A 19,572-nucleotide genomic window follows, 5' to 3' on the forward strand; every position below is an offset into this window, starting at 1 on the left:
CTGGGTCTAATTCGGTGAGGTTTTATTGTAGAAATGCGGCCTCTGGAGATGGAGGACACTATTTCCTGACCACAGGGTGCTGCAGGTGGGACCCTGCGCCTCTAGACCGGCTTCCCCTTTGCGCGTGCGGGCAGAGAAACTGGGTCCTCAGACCCGGGCGGGACCCATTGAAACTCGAGTCCCCTCCTTCCCCAGGGGACGAAGCTTCCGAGAGCCATCATTCCCAAGTCCGGCTGAGTTCACACTCAGATCCTAGTGGGACTCTCGGTGCAAAGAGTGGGAGAGGTGGTAATAGCCGTAAGAAGACGGCTGCAGGGCCGGGGACTCCGGACAGGCAGCTCCGGGCTGGCTGCGCGCTCGGGTAGTTGCGCGCTCACAGCGCCTGCCCCTTGGGTATGCAAAGTAGGGAAGTCAGCGGGCGGCGAGAAAGGCTCCCTTGTACGGGCAGGAGCGCCGTCTTGCAGGAAGGCACCCCCTGCCCGCCCCCCCACCCCTTCAGCTGGGTCCGCTGTCCAGGGAAGAGAGAGTCCTCCAGGGAAGACAGAGTCCTCCAGGGAAGCAGAACCTTAGTTCCCTGCGGCCACGAGGATCGGGACCTTCTACAGCCTCCTAACGCCTCCTACTCCCTTGACGCCCAGGGTGCTGCTCGAGGGCGGGAAGGGTGTTGGGGTCAGGGCGCAGTGTTCCCAGGGGCGTCAGATGCACCCTGCCTGGCTCACACCGACTGCTGGTGGCGAGACCGGCACCGGGCGCCTGCCGGCGTGGCTGGCTCCGCCGCTACACCGGCCGCATCTTCCAGGGCGCGCGGGCGTCCCGCAGCGAGCGGTCGTGGGGCAGCGCGGCGAAGGCCGAGTGGCGCAGCTGGCAGCCGATGAAGAGGACGACGAGCGCCACGGAGAGCAGCAGCAGGAAAAAGAGCAGCAGGTAGGTAGGCAGGTCGGGCTTGGCGGCCGCGCCGTCCCGCATCCCGCGCGCGGTAGCTAGCTCCAGCGGCAAAGCGCCCTCCGCCTTGACCGTGGTTGCCAGGGCCAGCGCGCCGCCTACCGCCGCTTCGGGGCCGCCCGTGGCGTTGAACACGTCGCCGTACATGGCCCGCGGGGCCGCCGACCCCGGCCCGACCGCCTCACTTCGCTTTGCGCCGCCCGGCGCCGCCCCGCGCTTCCATGGCGTGCCCTGCTCTTCCCGCTACGGGTGACTGACCGTGAGCCAGGTGCCTGCGGGGTCGCCGGAACCGCGGAGCCCCCGGGCCGCCGCCGCTCCGTAGCCAGCCGCGCTCAGCTGCCCTCCCCGTGGGATGGTGGACCCCACGGTTCGGAGCTGGACGGCTCGGCGCCCGCGACCCCCGGACTTTTCGGGTTTCTCGCCGTCGCAACCCGCGGTCCCGAATCAGCGACCCGGGTTTACGGCCGCCCTCTCAGCTCGGACCCCAGCTCCGGTGAGCTCCGGGCTCCGGGGCGCCCCTGGGCTACAGCGGCGGCGAAAGCTGAGTGGTGAGTGTGGCCGCAGCTCGGGATCCCTGCTGGGCGCCGCCAGAAGCCGAGTGCACAGAGGGCGCAGACAGGGAGTCCTCCGCGTCCTCCCGCGCTGCCGCCGCTGAGTCTCAGAGCAATTCTGCAGCCTCGAGTCCCTGTTGAGATGCCGGGTGTGCGGAGAACCTGTCCCCGCTGGCTTCGGCTGCTGCGCTCCTGTCTCGAGCTGGAGACTGAGCTCTGAGGCGGCCCGCGCGCTCAGGTCCAGGGCGGGGGGTGGGGGGGTTGGAGGGGGGCGGGACTGGCGGCGGCTGTCCCCGGGGAGCGGCTGCGAACCAATGAGAGCGAGAGAGGACAGGTATGCACACACACACACACACACACACACACACACACACACACACCCCACCCCCACCCCCACCCCCCACCCCCCCGCCGCGCCTGGCCTCACATCACTCTCGGACAGAAGGACACACAGAGAGGGAGGGAGGAAAAACACAGGGTCATGGAAAGACAGACAAAGAGACGATTACAGACCTGAGAATAGAGACACACGCAAAATAGAGACAATATGGACAGCCAACCGGTTCAGAGACCAGACTCAGATAGGCATGGATACCTGTTTTTGTTCTTGTGGACATTCTCCTTCCAGGCACAGCCTGGTTGGCTCCAAGTCCCAAGACTGGGTAGTTTGGGGAGGGCAGGGAGGCCCTGGGTAAGGGCAGAGGGCTCCCAGACAAGCTGGGGCTGGTTCCGTGGGCCCAGGCTCCTCTCTAGCTGAGGACACATGTGCTTCCCCACCATGAGCTCACTTTATCAGCGCCCTTGGCCTGTTCTGCTCAGGCACAGAGGGCAAGAGGAAGACGTGATGCTGGCAATGGCCCACCTGCCCTTGGCAGCCCTGGCAAAGGCTTGGTGGCCAGGACAGGGGTGAGCAGTCAGCAGAACCAAGGGGTGTCTCCTTTCCGGGAGTCCACACTCTTCACTTCCTTTGCGAAGTTTTCCAAGCCCCCCAGATTAGAATGGGAACCAGTGGCCTGGCCACCGCAGCCCCTGCACTCTTCAAGAAGCACTGACTGCCCTGGACTGTCATGGTCTGGCACGAAGCTCAAGGAGGCAATCGCCCTCAAGGTTCTGCAAGTGCAGGGTCAGGAGGGAGTGTGCCTCCTTCCATTTTGCACCCTGGGCACCTCAGTCCTCACCCTAGTCCCAGCTCTGAGACCCCTACAGGGTCAGCCAAGGTCACAGCGTTGTCTCCCTCCCCCACACCTCCTTCCCCCATCAAGGGGTACAGGATGTGGGAGAGCTTGGTGAGCACCGGCTGCAGGAACCTGTGGGAAGATGAGTTCGTTATTCGCCTCTTCCCCACTGCACCTCGCACCTGCCCACAGGCTTAACAAGAGCAAGCAAGGTGTGCAAGGCCATCCTCGGCCAGAGCGCATTCCCACAAAGCCCAGCTCAGCCCAGGAGAAACGCCTCTGCGAGCTCTTTGTATAACACTGAATTGTGGGCCTGTCCTGACCCTACAGAGGGTTTGACTGCTTGCTAAGTGAGGTGCAGAAATGCTCCGGAGACCCTCCTCAGTGTTTTCCTGCAGTTCCATGGACAAGGCCTGTGGGGAGCCTCCCTGAGCATGGGGGTGGGTGTGGGTGTGAGGTGGAGAGTGGGACCTGGCAGGACTTAGCATGACCCCATCTGCCCACCTTGGTCCTGGGGTGCTGCCCAATGTGCTCCAAGGGCATAGGGCCCTGAGCCCCTGTGCCCGGCCGCTGCTTAGGCCAACTTCTCATCTTCCAGATGGGAAAGCTGGCTCCGAGAGGGGCAAGGTTTATCCATGTTAGCACAGGACAGCCTCCACGTAACAGTGATGCAGCAGCTGTGGATGTGGGCTGCTCAGGCAGGGAGCAGAGTCCCTTTCTCTGAAGGCCTGAGCTATTTGGGATAGCATTTTACTCAGCCAGCAGGATCCCAGGGACATTATGTGAAACCGGAAGAAGCTTCCTCAGGGACACCGTCAGCCAAGGGGAGAAGCAGCATGTGGATTGGATGGAGGGGATTTTATCCAGGTGAAGCCCCTGCTGTCAGTAACCCTCTGGGTCTTGGGTTTTTTGTTTGTTTCTTAAGGTACAACAAAATTAAAATTTTCTTTTTCATTAAAGATTGTGCCCATCTGAAAAATATAAAATGAAGAAAAACATCAAAATATTTTTGGTTTGTAGCTTAGTTTGTGGTTTGGCCTGGAACTTCCTGCATATGTTTGTGTGGGGAGTCATGGTGGCCCTGCTGACCCCCGGCTTCCTCTCCACCCTGCTCATGAGGTCAGGTAAGACAACCAGGCAGTGGCAGGAAGGCTGGGTGCCTCAGCTGGGAGGTCCTAAGTGGAATCTGGGCCAGGCCTCAGCCTTTTGGGCTATAAAGTAAGGGTTTATGGTAAGTGATTTTGGTTTCCAAAATTGTGCTGTGATCATTCAGGAAGTGGGCAAAGAGTAGGGGGTGTCTGCAGAGGACTTGGTGTGGATGGAGGGTCACTGCAGCTCCATTGCTCCTGGTGGGGCAGGGAAATCTCTGCACCTGGGGTCCCTGGCAATGTGCATTCCTTCGTCAGAGCTGCTGCTTTTCATCATCATTTTGCATTTTGCAGGCCTTGCAGCCTGTGAATGGAGGAACTGGGACTTGAACCTGGGCATTGGGTTCCAGAGTCTGCAATGGAGGTGGTGGGCCACCTCCAATTTAGAGCAGTTCTAGTAGCCACGGTTCACACCTCTTTCCATAGGCCAAGCACTTGCTGCTCACAACCTGTGAGACAGACACGCTAGCACCTCCATTTTCCCAAGGAGGAAGCTGCAGCCCCGAGGACTGGTGTCACCTGCCAAGGTCACACGGCTGGGTCAGGGTGCCCTGGAGCCTCAGACTAGGCAGTCTGTTCTCATCTACTCAGTCTTAAGCTGCTTTTGCTAGTGAGAAACTTAACAGAGAGTGTGGTCAAACCGTCTTTCCTGTTGGTAAAGTTGGAGGAGGTATCTTGCCCTTTTTAGGGGGTCCTTTGGTCCCAAAGTGGGAGGGCACTGTTTCTTTTCCAAAAGATGTTCAGAGAGGATGGTCACGTTCCCTGAACATCCCCAGGCAGGAAATTAAACAAGGTTGGTGCTGAGTAAATGCAGAGATGAAGTTTACACAGCTCTTTACACAAGCCAGAGAGACCTTCCATTAGGAAGCTTTGTGTACCCATACATTTAAGTCTCGGGAAAGATTATAAAGGGCCTTGGAGGTTGGCTTTGACAGGCAGAGGTCACAGGGCTGGGATCCCTGCGGGACCTCTTCCCCATTACGTGGTCGCTGAGTGACACACGCTCCCTCCCTGCTGGCCTGTCTGCGGAGAGACCAAGAGAGGCGAGGCAAGGGTGCCTTTCCTGCTGCGATGGGGCCATTCGTTAGCTGTTAAATGGAAACTTGGGAGACTGCAAGCATTACAGCCCCAGGATTTCATAAACTGCTGCACCGGTCCTTGGTGCCTGGTAAAGCTATTTTTATTTCTTCTGCTCACTAGGGGAATTATTATTAAAGCACTCAGCATCACCAAGAGGCTGGGGTGAAGATCAAGGGTGAAGTGTTGCTGTCTGAGGTTGGAGTTCATTGCTGCTGGTGTTGGTTTCCCTGTGTACTGTGAGTATTTAACCGCTGGAGTGGAGTGGTCTCCGCATCCTCTGTGAACGCTGGTGGTGCCCTTGCTTGCAGACTTTTATTGTAACCATCGCCCTTGGCAATGTTTTTGTTTTGTTTTGTTTGGGTTTGTGTGTGTTTTTGGTTTTGTGTTGTTTGTTTTCGTTTTTGTTTGGTACAGATGGCTTTGGCAACCATAGTGATTTGTGACTGAAGGTTGCATTTTAGAATGTCCATTTTAAGAACTGAATAGCAAGTAGGCCAAGCCCAGGCTCTGAAATGAAGTGATTTTCCAAATGGAAGCAGACAGCAGTGGGTTTGGAGAATGGTCATGCCAGGGCTTTCGAGGGGTTGCAGTCTGGTTTGTGAAACAGGAAAACTGGAGAAAGGGTGGGGTATGAGGGAGAGACGGTTCTGGAAGGAAAGAGCTCACAAAAGGTCTCCAATCCCAGAAAGGGCATCTCCACCTCTGTCCTCTGATCCCACGGGCCTGTGGGTCTCTTAAGGTCAGGGGGTGAGATGAAGGGTCAGTGACATGATTCACGGGCTGCCTGGGACCTGGGTGTGCAGGCTGTGGGTGCTGGCTCTGTCTCTGGTGATGGGGTGACTCTGGACATTTTTTGGACAAAGTCTCACTGGTTAGTGCCTCAACATCCTTCTCTTTGGTTTCAGTGACATGTGACCTCGCCTGCCTTTCTGAGTCCCTCTGGCTGTGTGGCCTCCAGCCAAGTGGGTTCCAGTGACACAAGGCTTGCAGGCTGCTGAGACATATTGCCACCCCCGGGCGCCATCACCTAGCCTCCTGTGGGAAGGACAGGGGTTTGCGTGAAGGTGAACCTGCACTCCTGCTGCTGCCTGGGCCTGACCGGGTGTTGGGTGGAGTCAGAGTAGGGTCATTGCACACTAAGGAACAGGCCACTGCTCTGGCCAAGAGTGGGATGTAGGCTGAAGCTGGCATGGAGCCAGCCTATGCCAAAAGGAACAGGACTGTTGCTTGAGATTAGTAGCCAGGCTCAGGGGTACCTGGCCTTCTGGCTGGGGCCCTCTGGTCCCTGTATCAAGGCAGGGGGTACCTGGCCTGTGAGGTTACACTTGGAGGGACACTGAGAGCCAGAGGGGATGCCTGGGGCCCAGAAGTGGTGACCGGCAGCAAGGCAGGGTGGGGGTACGTTCAGTCAATTAAGAGGCCCCCCAACCCACCCCATCTGTGGCATGTTGGAGAACTACTTCATGCAAAGGTCTGGGGCTTGGTGGTGAGGCCAGGGCAAAGGAACTCACTCAGGAAGAGCTGGCTCTTTTTGGATTGAATTGCCTAAGGTTTGGTACGCATACATCAAGTGGCATGCAAGATTATTTTAGATGGCACGTGGGTACGGCATTAAACATCATCGAATCACACAATGCGAAAGTTAATGTCTCATAATCAGCTTTAATTATTCTGATGATGGCAAGAGGAAAAATCCAGTTTGGTCCTGTGTCAGTCTGGATCCTCTGAGAAGCACATGCAAGAGATTTACTGGTAGAAATGCCTGTTGAGGATAAAAGGTGTGGGAGCTGGAGTACACTGGGAGAGCCTCCAGGTAACAGTGCGGGTCTGACACCTCTAAGAGGAGAGGGCTTGGAAGGACTTGGTAGGAAGCACCACAAGCTAAAAATGTCTCATGCAGGCCAGTGGGCGGCCTGTCAGAAGAGCCCCGTCAGGCAGGATGTATGCAGCTTTGCGGAGTTGGGCTCAGAGCGTGGTCAAGAGTAGCATCATCTGTCCCCTGCTGGGACTGGTGACCTTTCACATGGGGCTCTTGAGGCCTGAAGGAAGGGACAGCTGCCAGGGGTTGAAATCCTAGCCAGACTCACCTCTCCTCAGAAGCCCCCCTCCTTGCCCCCAGCCCCTGGTAACCTTTCCTCTCTGGCCTCGCCCCCCGACAGTCTCCAGCTATTTACTGATGGCTTTGACTGGGTGCCTCAGATTCAGAGTCTTCCAAGGGTGAGAGTTGCACCCTTGGGTTCTGAGTCTGGGCTAAGGTCAGAGCCCTGGGTCCCAGCCAGACCCCCTCAAAGCCAGTGCTTTGTTTTTGTGGTCAGTGGTATAAAGTTCACGTGTGTCCTCTCATTGCCGTCGGCATTGCCGCGGGGGCTACTACGGCCCAGGTGCTGAGCCCGCTGCCCTGCCCTGTGCTCTGTGGTCCATCCTTAGGGGCAGATGCAGGTTTTGTGGAGCCTGCAGCTTCTGCATCTCAGGGGCCCTCTCTGAGAACAACAGCACAATATTAGGTTTTTTTGTTTTTTTTGTTTTTTTGCGGTACGCGGGCCTCTCACTGTTGTGGCCTCTCCCGTTGCGGAGCACAGGCTCCGGACGCGCAGGCTCAGCGGCCATGGCTCACGGGCCCAGCCGCTCCACGGCACGTGGGATCTTCCCGGACCGTGGCACGAACCCGTGTCCCCTGCATCGGCAGGCAGACTCTCAACCACTGCGCCACCAGGCAAGCCCCCAAATTAGGTTTTAATGTAAATAATTATTTAGAATGAGAAAGAATCAAAATAAATGAAAAAGCTGACCAAGATCCAAAGTCCAGGAAGACAATCCAGACTGGCTTCTGGGGCCATACGATTCAAACCACAGTTCCCTTCCATCATCACATTCCTCGGTACCCGGTGTTTGGTGACAACTCCATATCTGGTCCCCCCTCTGACCCTGCACCTTCGTGTCCTGACACCTGTGAGCTGAAGTGGTGGGAGTTTTCCTGGGATCCCCAGTGGAGGGCTGGCGGTACCTTACCTCTAAAGTAACTGGAAACCACTTAGTTACACGCACTAACACTTGGAGGAAATGTATCTCCAGCTTGGCCTCCTCTCAGCTGGATTGCCCGAGTTTCCACGTTTCCTTCAGCGCCACCCAACCTGAGGAAAAGTGTGATGGGGGAATTTGTAGTGGAAAACAATAGTCTTAGCTGTTGCTTTTGCAAATTTTATAAACACATGACAGGTCAATGTGAACCGTAAATCCAGCTGGATCCATCCTGAACATGTTCCTCTGCCAGAGGGAACCTGTTATCCTTAGGTCACTGTCCGAGTCAGTGACCTACGGTGGCTCCCACTGACCTTTCTAAAATGAAACTCATTCCCCTTGATTTTTATTCTGTTGTAAAAGTAGTATTTGGTCATTACTGAGAAAATATAAACAAGGGTAAAGGAGACAATGAACGTCATCCTGGAGCAAACCCTGCAGGCAAGCAGTAACGATTTAGTTTCAGTCTTCCATCCTCTGCTAGGGGTTTGACAGGACATTGAGACGGGTTGGAATGTCCAGATGTCAGCACGTGGGCTCGCATTGTACTCCCCCTTTCAGCCTGGCTGGTTATTTAGCACGGGGAGTGACAGGGTCCGGATCCTGGTCAGAGGCTACGAGCAGACGGGACCATGGATGTGGGGACAGGCCGGAGAAAGACCCCCGACTGAAGAAGCAGCACATTGGTGCTAAAGAATGTGCTGATTCACATGAAGAAACCTGAGAGAATGTCCTTTTTGCTCTGTCAGTTCTTCACAGGGAGGGAGGGACAAATATGCCCATGGCCTGATTCATGAGGAAATGTGATTATTTAAAAAAAAGTTTTAAGTGAGAGAACTGAAGCTGTCCTTTAAGTGGCATTTTCAAACCTAAATTAGAAACTACATTAGCATTGCCATTTGATGCTGAGGCACAAGAAGTTTGGCCTGTTCCTCCCCTGGGGCTCAGGCTCCCAGGTCAGAAGTTAGGGGGTCTCCATCTGAGAAGGTTTCTTCTGGAGAGTCATGCGTGGTCCCTGCACCTCAGTACTGCTGGGGAAGGGGCTTTTCCCACCACTCCCTAAGGAGGCTGCCTGCAGGCTGTCTCTGCTGGATGGGAGAAGTGGGCTGGATGACTGGGAATCATCTGGTCCTTCTTTGAGAAAGCCTTTAAAATGACACTCCCCCAGATACAGTGTTGAGTGGATTTTCTCAACATCTCAACTGCAACCAAAGAGGGAAAACAGGAAGATGCATGGGAGTGTTAAGGGCATTTGAGAAATGACAGTCCCCCATCCAGCCCGGTGGGGTCCTGAGTTCACCGGCCCGGGCAAGTAAGGGAGTGTCCTGCACTGCCCCACAAGGGTTGCTGAGCCGTGGGGTAGTGTTCTCCAGGGACTGGGTCTGTTTCCCCTTATGGTACCCGTTCTCCCCAAACCCCTTCACAATCACCTGGGAGCTTTTAAAATGCAGGTTCTGTCTCAACCCTGAAGATTTGAATCTAGCATTTGGAGCTAGGAGTGCACATGCGTGTTTGTGTGTGTGTGTGTGTGTGTGTGTGTGTGTGTGTGTGAGATATGTCCTCAAGCACTGACCAAGGCATCCTCCGGCGTGCCCTGACACCTGTGATCCTTGCTTGCAGGCAGACGGCAGTCAGACTGCCCAACATTAACTGCCTCAGGGAAGGAATGACAGATTTAACAAAGGAGTCAAATTACTGGTTTTTGAGTACCAAAAGTCTAGGCCTTGGTATAAAGTTTGGAACAAGACATGATGAGTGAGGGCAGGGCCGTGGCTGGCACATATGGCACCTGTGGGTGAATTGTGAGAAGGTGCCTTTCTGCTTGCCAGGGCAAGGGCAGATTTTAGCCTCTGGTTGTGCCCTACCCCATAGCAGGCCACATTTGTGCAGTGCACACACTGCTTAACCTTATGTGGTAGCCCTTAGAAGAGATCTCCCTGATTTGGGGGCAGGGCCGGGAGGGAGGTGAGGAGAAGAGAGCTGGTGGGAAGACGAGGCGACCTTAGATGCTGGTGGGTCCCTGAGAAGGGAGTGCAGGGGCTCTCTGCCTTGGAACGGAGAACAGAAACGCAGAGGGTTTTGGGGAACAGGGTGCGGAGGGAGATAATAGATAGCTTTCTTGGGTAGAGCCCTAGGGAGGCAGAAGCCCCCAGAGTGTGGATGGCTCCCCCAGCCCCACCGGGTGCGAGGTGGCAGAATAACTCCTGCAAGCTCAGCTTAGCATATGTGGAAGTGCCAGGGGAGGGGGCACAGCTAGCTTCCTCTGGCTCTACAGCGGTTGGGAGACAGAGGAGGGCTTCTGTGCCAGTGCTCCAAGGAGGCCATGAGAGTGGCAGGACCTGCCTCAGGACGTCTTTTGGATGGGAATGAGGGTCTGTGTGGCAGGGGCTTGCAGGGCTGACCTTTCAGAAGCAGAGAGAACAGCGGTGGTGGACACCGGTGCAGGGAGGACCACCCACCTTCAGTCCGCAGGATTTAGCTCAGGGCCAGGAAAGTAGGTGTGGGGACTCGGAACTGAGATTTCCACCACTTCAGGGGCAGGATCCTTGCAGAAATCGACTCATGGAAAAGTAGCGGGACATTTCTTACCCACTTGAGGTTGTGGATTAAGACTGATATAATATGCAAAGAAAACCATAAGTAAATACCTCCTAATAATGATCTCTGCATGGTAGGATTAAGGGCAATTTTCTTTTTCTCCTTGTTGAGTGCTGAGGTTATTGAAAATTTTTCCAGTGACCATGTTTGCTTATTTAAATGAGAATAATAATGTTTTAAAAACTGTAATTTGCTTTTTTATCTCTCTCCCCTCTCTGGGGTCCTCGTTCCTTAAGTGCCTCATCCGTCACGCTTCCTTCAGCCCCTCTGAGCCTCCTCCCTGCCCCAACCTGGCAGGCACTGGCTGAAGGTGGGGCTGGAGCCCAGGAAGGTAGCGGCCCTAGTCAGGAGTCCTGGAGTCATGATGACACCGACAACACCGTCACCAAGGACACTTTCCTGTCCTCTCTGCACCCACTTGAGAGGACAGCCAGGGTGGAAGAGATACTCTTATCATTTTTGGCGTTGGGGAGATTGTCTCTCCTCCCCCCCAGGTAGGAGGGTCTAGGCTGGGCTCTGCTGAGCCAGAGGGTGAGTGGGCTGGGCCTTTCCACTGTCCAGACTCCCAAATGACACCCTTTCCCAGAATCTGCTGCTCGGGCCCCTCAGAGCCCTTGCTCGAGAAGGCCCATGTGGGCCAGTCAGGCCATTTGGAGAGAAAAGGAGAAGATGCTAAGACAGTGGGCCCCTTTAAGGCATCCCTGCCTGGGAGGGGGGCCGGGATGAAAATAGAGCGGTGGCCGGAGCAGGGCTTAGTGAGCTGGAGGGAGAAACGTGCTGATTATTAAAGACCGAATTACCTGGGTCTAATTACAAACACACTTAAGCAGCACATTTCTTCCTGATACACAACAGAAGTGGCTCAGATTCTATCACAAAGAGTCGGAAAGGGTGATAAAAATAAAAAACGGATCTCAGCCGTGTGTCTTTCCCCGCTCTCCCTCCCTCCCCCAATTAGTTGTGGTGGGAAGAGAAGTGGACCTCCCCCCGCCCCCCAAGCAACTTGCTCAGCCTGGTGGGAGCTTGGAGCGTTCTCCCTGCCATTTCTGTTGGCAGAACCCACCTGCATGGGGATGGAGGAGATGGAGGGATGAGGGGTCCCTCCCAGGACATCCAGGAAGCTTGCTGTCCTCACTGGGGCAGGTTGTCTGCTCAGGGATCTGCTCTCTGACTCCAGGTGAGCCCTAAGCTCGCAGGACAGAGGCATCTCTCTGCCTGTGCCCCCGTGCAGGCATGACATTTCCTCACCTCCAAGAAACAGGACACCAAATCCAAACAAGGCCATCCCTGGAGAATGTTATTACCCAGCCCCTGTTAGTGTTTCCAGTCCCTTTACTGTGTTTTCACTTCATAATGATGCTGTTTGATAATGGTTATGCAACATAGGATAGAGTGGGGTTGAACTGCCCATCCCTACTTTTTTTCTTAGTGCCTCCAATTCTTTATGCCCCATCTTTTCTACATGTCCAAATGTTACACATCCTTCCAAAACTTCACCTTGGTGAAGACAAGAGAGCTAGCAAGAGCGCTAGACCACGAGTGCCCATCAGTCAAGCAACTTGATAACTATACTGTTTGGCAACGGGGCTTCTGTAGCAATGGTGTCCAAATACAGTCGACCCTCAGGAGCATCTTAAAATATAGATTCCTAGGCTCACTCCCTGTCTGGCAATCTACAGTATCAGCAAGTGTCCCCAGGGATTCTGAGGCAGGGAGTCCTAGGACTGCACTGAGAAATGCCCTGAAAGACTTGTCCCTCCTGCCCCAGGCTGCCTCCCAGGACAGGGCTTCTACACATGTTGCCCAGCCGAAGGGCACCCCTCCCATTCACCTGTGTTCATGGGCACCCACCCTGCACCGAGTCCCGTTCACCAGGCTCAGGGGCCCCGGGGGTTGAACTTCCACTCAATGGGACCCTTGCATCGCATAAGCTCTTTTCTATGCAAAGAGGATAACAAATCCTGCCCTGCCCACCTGGCTGGGTTGTTGTTTGAATTAAGTGAGATAAGGGATGTGAAAGTGCTCTGAGAGCTGTAAGGCTGGGAATCGAAGGGAAGGTTATCTGTGCCCGCTAGGCAACGATTCACTGACTGTCTTGTGACATCGCCTCTGTACTGTCCACCACGCTTATTAAAAATCTCACAAATCTACTTAACCACTCCCAGCCGAGGGCTTGGCTTCGCTGACTGGCTGCATTCAGCTTGTTCAGCAAAGCCTGCCTCCTTCCACAAGATGGCCAGAGCGGTGTTGTTGGTTTCTGTTGGTGGACAGAAACAGGATTTCTTCCCAGGTGGAGCAAAGCTGACCTGGGTAGATGGGAGCCCACACTGTGGCTTCATTAACACTTACTGACTTGTGTTCTTGGGCTGTTGATTGAGGCCCCAGGAGTAAGTCATTCTCTTGGGGTGAATGGGTAAGATTCCTCTCCTCTGGTGGGGGGACCATGCTTCGGTTCCTTTGTTTGAGTTATCTACCGCTTGGGTGAGACGCCATCTCCAAACTTAGTCTTAAAACAACACTCTATTGTTTCCCGTGATTCCGTGGTTGACAGGCTTCAGCTGGGCGGTTCTGCTCCCCGCGGCTGACCCGCTGCCGAGCCTGCTCTCAGTTGGGAGCTTGGCTCCACTGGAAAGGACCAGAGGCTTCTCACCCTCCCAGGTTTCTCTCCACACGGTGTCTGCACAGTGAGTTGTGCAGCCGAGCTCCTCCACGACGTAGCAGCCGCCTACCACGAGGACGAGCCCCTGCTTACGGAGCCGCTGCTGGTGCTCAGCCGGACCCCCCGAGTCACAGGACCAAGCCTAGCGTCCACGTGGGAGGAGAAGAAGCAAAGGCAGGCGGCCGCAGAGGCATGCGTTCTGGGGGCCCCTGATGTGCTAATTCCCCACAACCTCACTTTCTTTCTTGGGAAGTCACCCCCGTACATCATAGAAGAGGGCAGCAGCCAGGCTTGTGTTTACCTGCTCTCTTTCCACTGGCACCAGTGTTGCTGGGCTTGGAGGCCTGGGGTGTGACTTGGGGAAGTTCCAGAGACCCCCGCTCCTCTGCTCTGTGCCAACGGTGGCTTCTGTCCCTGGGCGACCACAGCCTGTACAGAGGAGACTCAGAGGCCTGACAGGTAAGCAGTTTCTCTGTTACTTTCTGCAGTAGCACAGCTGCACACGCATGCTGCCTCTTGCATGTCAGTTCTGGTCTTCTCTTTCAGGGGGTGGCCTCCGCAGAGGCCTGTGGGAGCCCCTGCACAGGCTCCATGAAGATGGTGCCACAGACCTTGTCACTCTTCACGTTTGCTTGGGTTGCCTCAGGTCTCTGCCGCCAGGGGACCCGTGTGACAGCGTGTGGGGGGCCCTGCCTCCTCTGGCTGGAGAGTGCTGGGAGCCAGAGCTCATTCTCACCTCCAAACCCCTCTCCTCACGTCTCTGACCAAGTGGTGGGCACCGGGGGTGACCAGCGGGGTCTTGGCGTGGCCTCGGGTCTCTTCAGAGCTGCGGGCACCTGGTCCGGGGCCCTGTGGGTAGATGTGCACCTGGGCTGTGTGGGGAGTGACAGTTCCCTTGGTTTCCTCACACATCTGGGCTTTTGTCTCAAACCTTCGGCTCCGTTTTCTGGAAGAGGTCCCTTCTGTTTCACCTCAGGCTGAATCTTTCATGTCATATGTATGTATGCAGGGAGAGGACAGACTGGAGGGTCTTTAAGAATCAGCAAAATGGTATTTCTACCCTTTGGGAGAAAAATTGAGGATGTGTCCAGAGTGACTAGAATACTGATCTGTACCAGCCTCTCGCTGCAGCCTCAGCACAATGGGAATCACTCACCTCTGAGTCGCTGCCATTCACCTGGAGGCTCGGAAGTCCCAGGGCGCAGGAACCACGTCCGTGTGTCTTTGGAGAGGGACATCATGAGACACTCTGGCCCCCCAGCCCCATGGCCTTTGCTGAGGCTCAGAATACACATTCTGTTCATGCTTCTTGTGACAGACAGCGATGATGCTGTGAGCATCTTTACGTGAAGACGTGTCTGAAAAAGCAGCTCGGCTCTCAGAACATTCACCTTCAGCCGGGCTCCACAGGCCTTGGGGGCTTCTAATTTAGTTCTGCAGGCTGGGGAGCCACCCGAGGCTGTGGTTTGCGGGGATGTCTGTCTTGTGATTGATTGGAGCTGAGAGTGAAACCCTGGGGCTCTGTTCTGTTGTACCCTTGAAGTGATCAGGAGTTGCTTCCTCCCTTGAGGAGACTGACCCAGCTCCGGTCTGGGGTGGTCACTGCTCCCCCAGCACCACCAGTCTGAAAACCCTATGAGTCTCTGGTACAGCTGCTGGGATTCATGCTACTCTCAACGACCTAAGCTCACCGATAGCAGCACAAGTCCTCCAAATCCAGTATTGAGTTGTATCGTTACTTATGTAACCTGAATAGTCCACTTCACCAGCCTGCACCTGCAAGTAAGGCTACATTTCCTCCTTAGAGCAGGAACCTCGTCAGCCAGAAATTGGTTATCCTCAAACTCTTTGCTGGTTATTTTGGGGGTTTCTGAGTGGTTAGCCCCCCAAACAAGGGTGATAACTGTAGTCACTATGCCCGCTGCCTCGTCCCGCTTTCTGCTTTGGCCCCCCTTGGTCTCCCCGCTACTAACTGCCGGCAAAGCTGTTGAGAGGTGCCTCACTGGGGCCACTGTCCATCACAGAAGTGCCCAGGGTGCCAGTTCTGGATCCTCTCCCGGTCCTGAGCTGCACCCATCACCTGGGCCCCAGAGCAGCCAGTATGTCCAGCGTCTTGTGGATTCACTCTTGACCAGTTCAACCAGACTGATACCATCACCCACCGTGTCTTCTTTAGAGTCTCAAGAAGAATAACCCTGACAGTTTCTGGCCCTTGCTCCTCTAACTACAGAAATGCAAAACAGCCCCAGGGGGAGGATGGGGCAAATAAGTCCTGGAGTCATTTGTGTTCATCAGGATTCTGAGGATGTAAATGACATCCAGAAACCCAGTGGAAACTAGCATCAACAAACATGAGACTTTATCTGGCAGCAAAGCTGAGAAGGCTTCTGGAACAGTTCCTCAGATGTAGGAAGAGCTTCAGGAAGAAGGGTATCAGGGGTGAGAATGTGGCACAGCTCCCCTCTCCACCTTTCCTCTCTTCCCTCTCCCTCTTTTTTTCTCCTCTCCCCACTCCCCTCCAACCTTTACTTCTTCCCTCTCCTTAATTTCTCATCTGTGACCTCATTTGCAGACAGCCTGTCTGTGTGGCAGGGAGGGGTCTACTGGTGTCCCAGATTCACATTCCCCTGTGCAGCAACCCTACTGGAAAAAAAGATCTCTCTTTCTCAGTGTGTGCATAGATATCTCAGGGCAGGCATGTGATCACCCGGCTTGGGGCTGTGTTGGTTTCAGGGGCATGGGGTACTCTGGTAGGTTGTGTTGCGGTTGGGGTGAGATCTGTTTCCAGCCAAAGAGGGGTCACAGCCACTACAAAGCCTGCACGCTCGTGCCCTCCCCCACTCCACTCCTGCCTGCCCTGCCTTCATCTGCTTTATCCACGAGCACACAGGGCCCTGGAGGTGGTTGGGTGGAAGCGGCACAGTTAGCAGTGCTATCTACCCTGTGAGTGTTGAGTCTGCACTCAGACACCTGAACGAGTCCTGGCGTGCTTTTATTTGCATATATGAGGCCTTCTCTGGCCTTCTGCTTCCCCAGCGCACTGCTGGGACGGCAGGCCGCTGGCCTGGGAGCGTGTGGGGTCAGTGCCACGGGACCCACGGCCTCGTCTGTCAGTGGGCACAGCTGATGGGCTCGTTGGGCCCAGTTATTCCTGATGCAGACACTCTGAGGACGTGGAATCCGTACTTTTTAATCGTACTGTAATGAGAGTGCCCTCCACGCCTGTCCCGCTTGCTCCGGGGAGCCCCATCCTTCCCCCTCCTGCTCCTGCCTCCCTGGATGCCTACGGAGGGCGGCTGGGTGAGGACCTGGTCTTCCAGCTGTGGTCCCAACTCTATGGCCCTGAGCACTGTTCCTCCACAGGCAGGGCCAGGCTGCCTTGGCCTCTCAGCTCTCAGGCCCTCCCCTCCATCCCTCTCCTGCCCCCTCTGAGGGAAGCAGGGCTGGGTAGGGGAGAGCCCTAGCTCCTCAAACACCGCTTCTCTCAAACGTTTTGATTCTTTCCTCAATCCTCTCTCTTCTTTAAAGACTCAGGCCTTTGGGAACCTAAGATCTAGACACCTTTCTTTTTTCCCTGCGTCTCTGTCATTTTTTCCCTGAGGTAAAGGGCCTGGGACATCCCTGTGGCTTGACCGGTGGGAAAGCAGAGGGAGAAACCCGGCTCCTTTACCTAGGAAGAGCCAGCCAGGCGGCCTCTGCTTCGAGGCTGGGGAACCTCGGAAGCTTGCTGTGTCTGCAGAGAGGGCGGAAGGGGGTTTGCTGCCTGGTTAACCAGCCTGGGTTGATTGAGGTCCGCGTGCTTCTCCTGGAGTCCCTTCTCGCTAGTAGATCACCCTTCAAGGGATAAGAGGAAGGGATGGGATAAACATAGAATGGGGCGTGGCCTGCCTGCCACAGCGGGATCAAAACTCCTAATTCCTGTCAGCCCCCCAGAGCCTCAGGCTCTACCCTTTACAGAAGCATTAATGAGTGCTTTCAGGAGCGACAGGCCGTGAGGCTGCTTATTTTTAACCAGACAACGGAGGCTGAGCTCCTGAGTGGGACAAGGTGTCTCAGTCTCCCTGAGGCAAGCAGACCTGGAGGTGTCTGTCCCGGGCTTCCCAGGCCTGCAGCCGCTGGGAGGAACATTTGCAGAGTCGCACCCAGGTTAGGGAATCTCCTTCGGCCTGGGCTGCTTTGACCAGTGTTTTGTCTCCTGGGCCCCCTTGGGACGGAGGGAGGTGCTCTGTGATGGGCAGAGGAGGCCGGCTGTGCTTTCTCAAGTGTGTGAGCTCTCCTGCTTCAGAAATAGCTCTGGGTACTAATTGGGGGTTTTTGCCCAGGAAGTGTTACTAGGATCTGTCAGGTCCTACTAGGAACCATCGGAAGGTGACAAGTCACTGGAGACCTTGACGCTTAACCACTGGTTACCCAGAAACCTGGACAGGGCTGCCTCTCCGGAGCCCCACAGCACTGGGAGACAGGTTACAAGCATACACTAAAGTTACAGACTAAATAATGACTGTTGTGTAGAGGGCTGCGAGGGGACGGATCGGGTGCTTTGGGAAGTGTGAGTCTGGGGGGGGCCTGGGCCCTTTCTCCTCCCCCTCTCTGTACTTGTGCCTTTCCCAGACTCCGTTCCTCTGTCTCCTGTTTCGTCTCTCCAAGAACTGCTTCTCCTGCCTGGCTAATTCCACAGGAGCCAAGGAAATGGGGGAAAGTAAGGGAGGTCGTCAGTGCCTGGAAAACCACTAAGCCCCTGCCTCCGGCTCCAGGCTGCCAGCTCTGCCAGCCCTCGGTCCCAAGGCCTCTCCAGCAGCTTTCCATGAAAGAGACGTCCCTCCCCGCCTGCACCACCCTCTGGCAGCCATGAATCCGTTCCTGGACTACCGTCACCCCCCCTAGATGTGGCAGCCAGGGCCTAACGGGCGCTGCTAGTTTTCGTTCCCAGTTTTCAGTTACTTAGTGGGACTTGTTTTCCTTTATCTCCTTAAGGGGCAAATTGGAGACTTGGGTTTGATAGGAAAAGATCACCCCAGGACTTGAAAAATAGGGTTGCCAGCTGCCTCTGGTAGAAAAGGCAGATAGGGAAATTGAATAATGCATCTTAGAAATGTTTATTAGCATTCTGATGATGATAAGGGAGGGATCGGAAAGGAAATCTTCCACAAGTGTTGGTCATTTGTCCCCTGGTCAGGGAGGCTGGTGTGCTTTGTGGGAAGAGTAGTTGATTTATCCCCCACTGGACACATATGTGTCTCATCCCCGATACTTAGCAAGGGACCCGGGAGATTCTGCTGAAGGGATTCAGTCATCATCTGCAGGCTTTTGCGGGGGGGGGGGGGGGGGGGTGTGGAGCATGGATGAGCCTTTGAGAAAAGCTGCAGGTATTCTCTCCATAACAACGCACCCTCACAAAGACAAGCTCACAACTTGATGGGCACTTCAGGATTCGCAGGTTCTTTGAAATCCATCCATGGACCCTCACATAGACCCCAGGTGGAAAACTCCTGGACCAGAGTTTACATCTGTAAGGCCCCCTGCACATACATGTGCCCCCGATCCCTGTCGGACGCCTCTGCTACCTTCTTGCTGAGCACTGGGTACTGGTGCCAGGAAGGCCTGGGTTGGAGTCACATTTCAGGGCAACTTCTCCGGTCACCCGTCTTGGCTGCCAAGGCCCAACAAATGTGGGCTTTTTTCCCTCTAGAAATGCGGAAGATTTGGCAACACTGGGCCTGCATTCCTTATGGCAACAATTAGCTGGGCTTGGTGTCTGTGCCTGCTTTAGGTAGGGCATGGCTGTCTGGGTTGTCATGGCCTCTTCCTGCCACCTCAATGCTGGGACCAATTCAGTTCTGTTTATCACCCCAGTTGATCTGCACTTTTCTTAGAGCAGAGATAAGTAAACAGTTTTATCTCTGAAGATATACTGCATATCACAAAACACAAGTCTCCTATGTATGCATATAGAAAACACTCATATATGCACATGTACACGCACATACCTGTTTGGCCCACCCAGGTTGTCCGCAAGGCATCTGAATTTGTGACCTGATCCTCTTCCTCCTCATAGGGTTGCTGTGAGGGTTCAGTGGACTGATGCATGCAGAGCCCTCAGCACAGTGCCTGGTACACAGCAAGCGCTCACTCAGCACATCCAGCTGGTGTTACTAGTAAGTGATCCTTGGGGCCCAGTGGCATCTCCTCTAGCCCGCTCAGAATGGGCGTTGCTCGGGACTGGGGCGCCCTCTTGTGGCTGCTCTCCCTACTCACACCTAGGCCCCGCCGGAAAGATTTTAGGCTCCTTTCATCAGGCTCCCCTTCCCCTGCCACTCAAGGGGAGAGCGGGAGAGGTGGGATGGGAGAAAACATTCCGCTTCCCTCACCATTTCCTTTGCCTCCTTCCTGACCTTGGGGAG

General features: G+C 55.2%; 1 protein-coding gene and 1 long non-coding RNA gene across 3 annotated transcripts in view; one reads left to right on the forward strand and one right to left on the reverse strand.

The window, feature by feature from the left end:
- On the reverse strand, positions 1 to 1,732 carry SMIM32 (small integral membrane protein 32). Its single transcript, XM_067730112.1, has one exon. It carries the CDS (start codon positions 1,087 to 1,089, stop codon positions 778 to 780), a length of 312 nt encoding a protein of 103 aa, XP_067586213.1. The 5' UTR covers positions 1,090 to 1,732; the 3' UTR covers positions 1 to 777.
- Positions 1,733 to 1,956: 224 nt separating this feature from the next.
- The window catches only part of LOC137221698 (uncharacterized), a 31,044-nt gene continuing 13,428 nt past the window's right edge, over positions 1,957 to 19,572 (forward strand). Inside the window, exons 1-2 of one of the 2 annotated variants that reach the window (XR_010942121.1) lie at positions 1,957 to 13,630; positions 19,227 to 19,326. This is a non-coding gene — a long non-coding RNA (uncharacterized lncRNA). Of the gene's footprint in view, positions 19,327 to 19,572 lie in introns of both variants that reach the window. The other variant, XR_010942120.1, reaches the window with a different exon arrangement.

Source organism: Pseudorca crassidens, chromosome 3, assembly GCF_039906515.1.
Source record: "Pseudorca crassidens isolate mPseCra1 chromosome 3, mPseCra1.hap1, whole genome shotgun sequence".
Taxonomy (NCBI): domain Eukaryota; kingdom Metazoa; phylum Chordata; class Mammalia; order Artiodactyla; family Delphinidae; genus Pseudorca; species Pseudorca crassidens.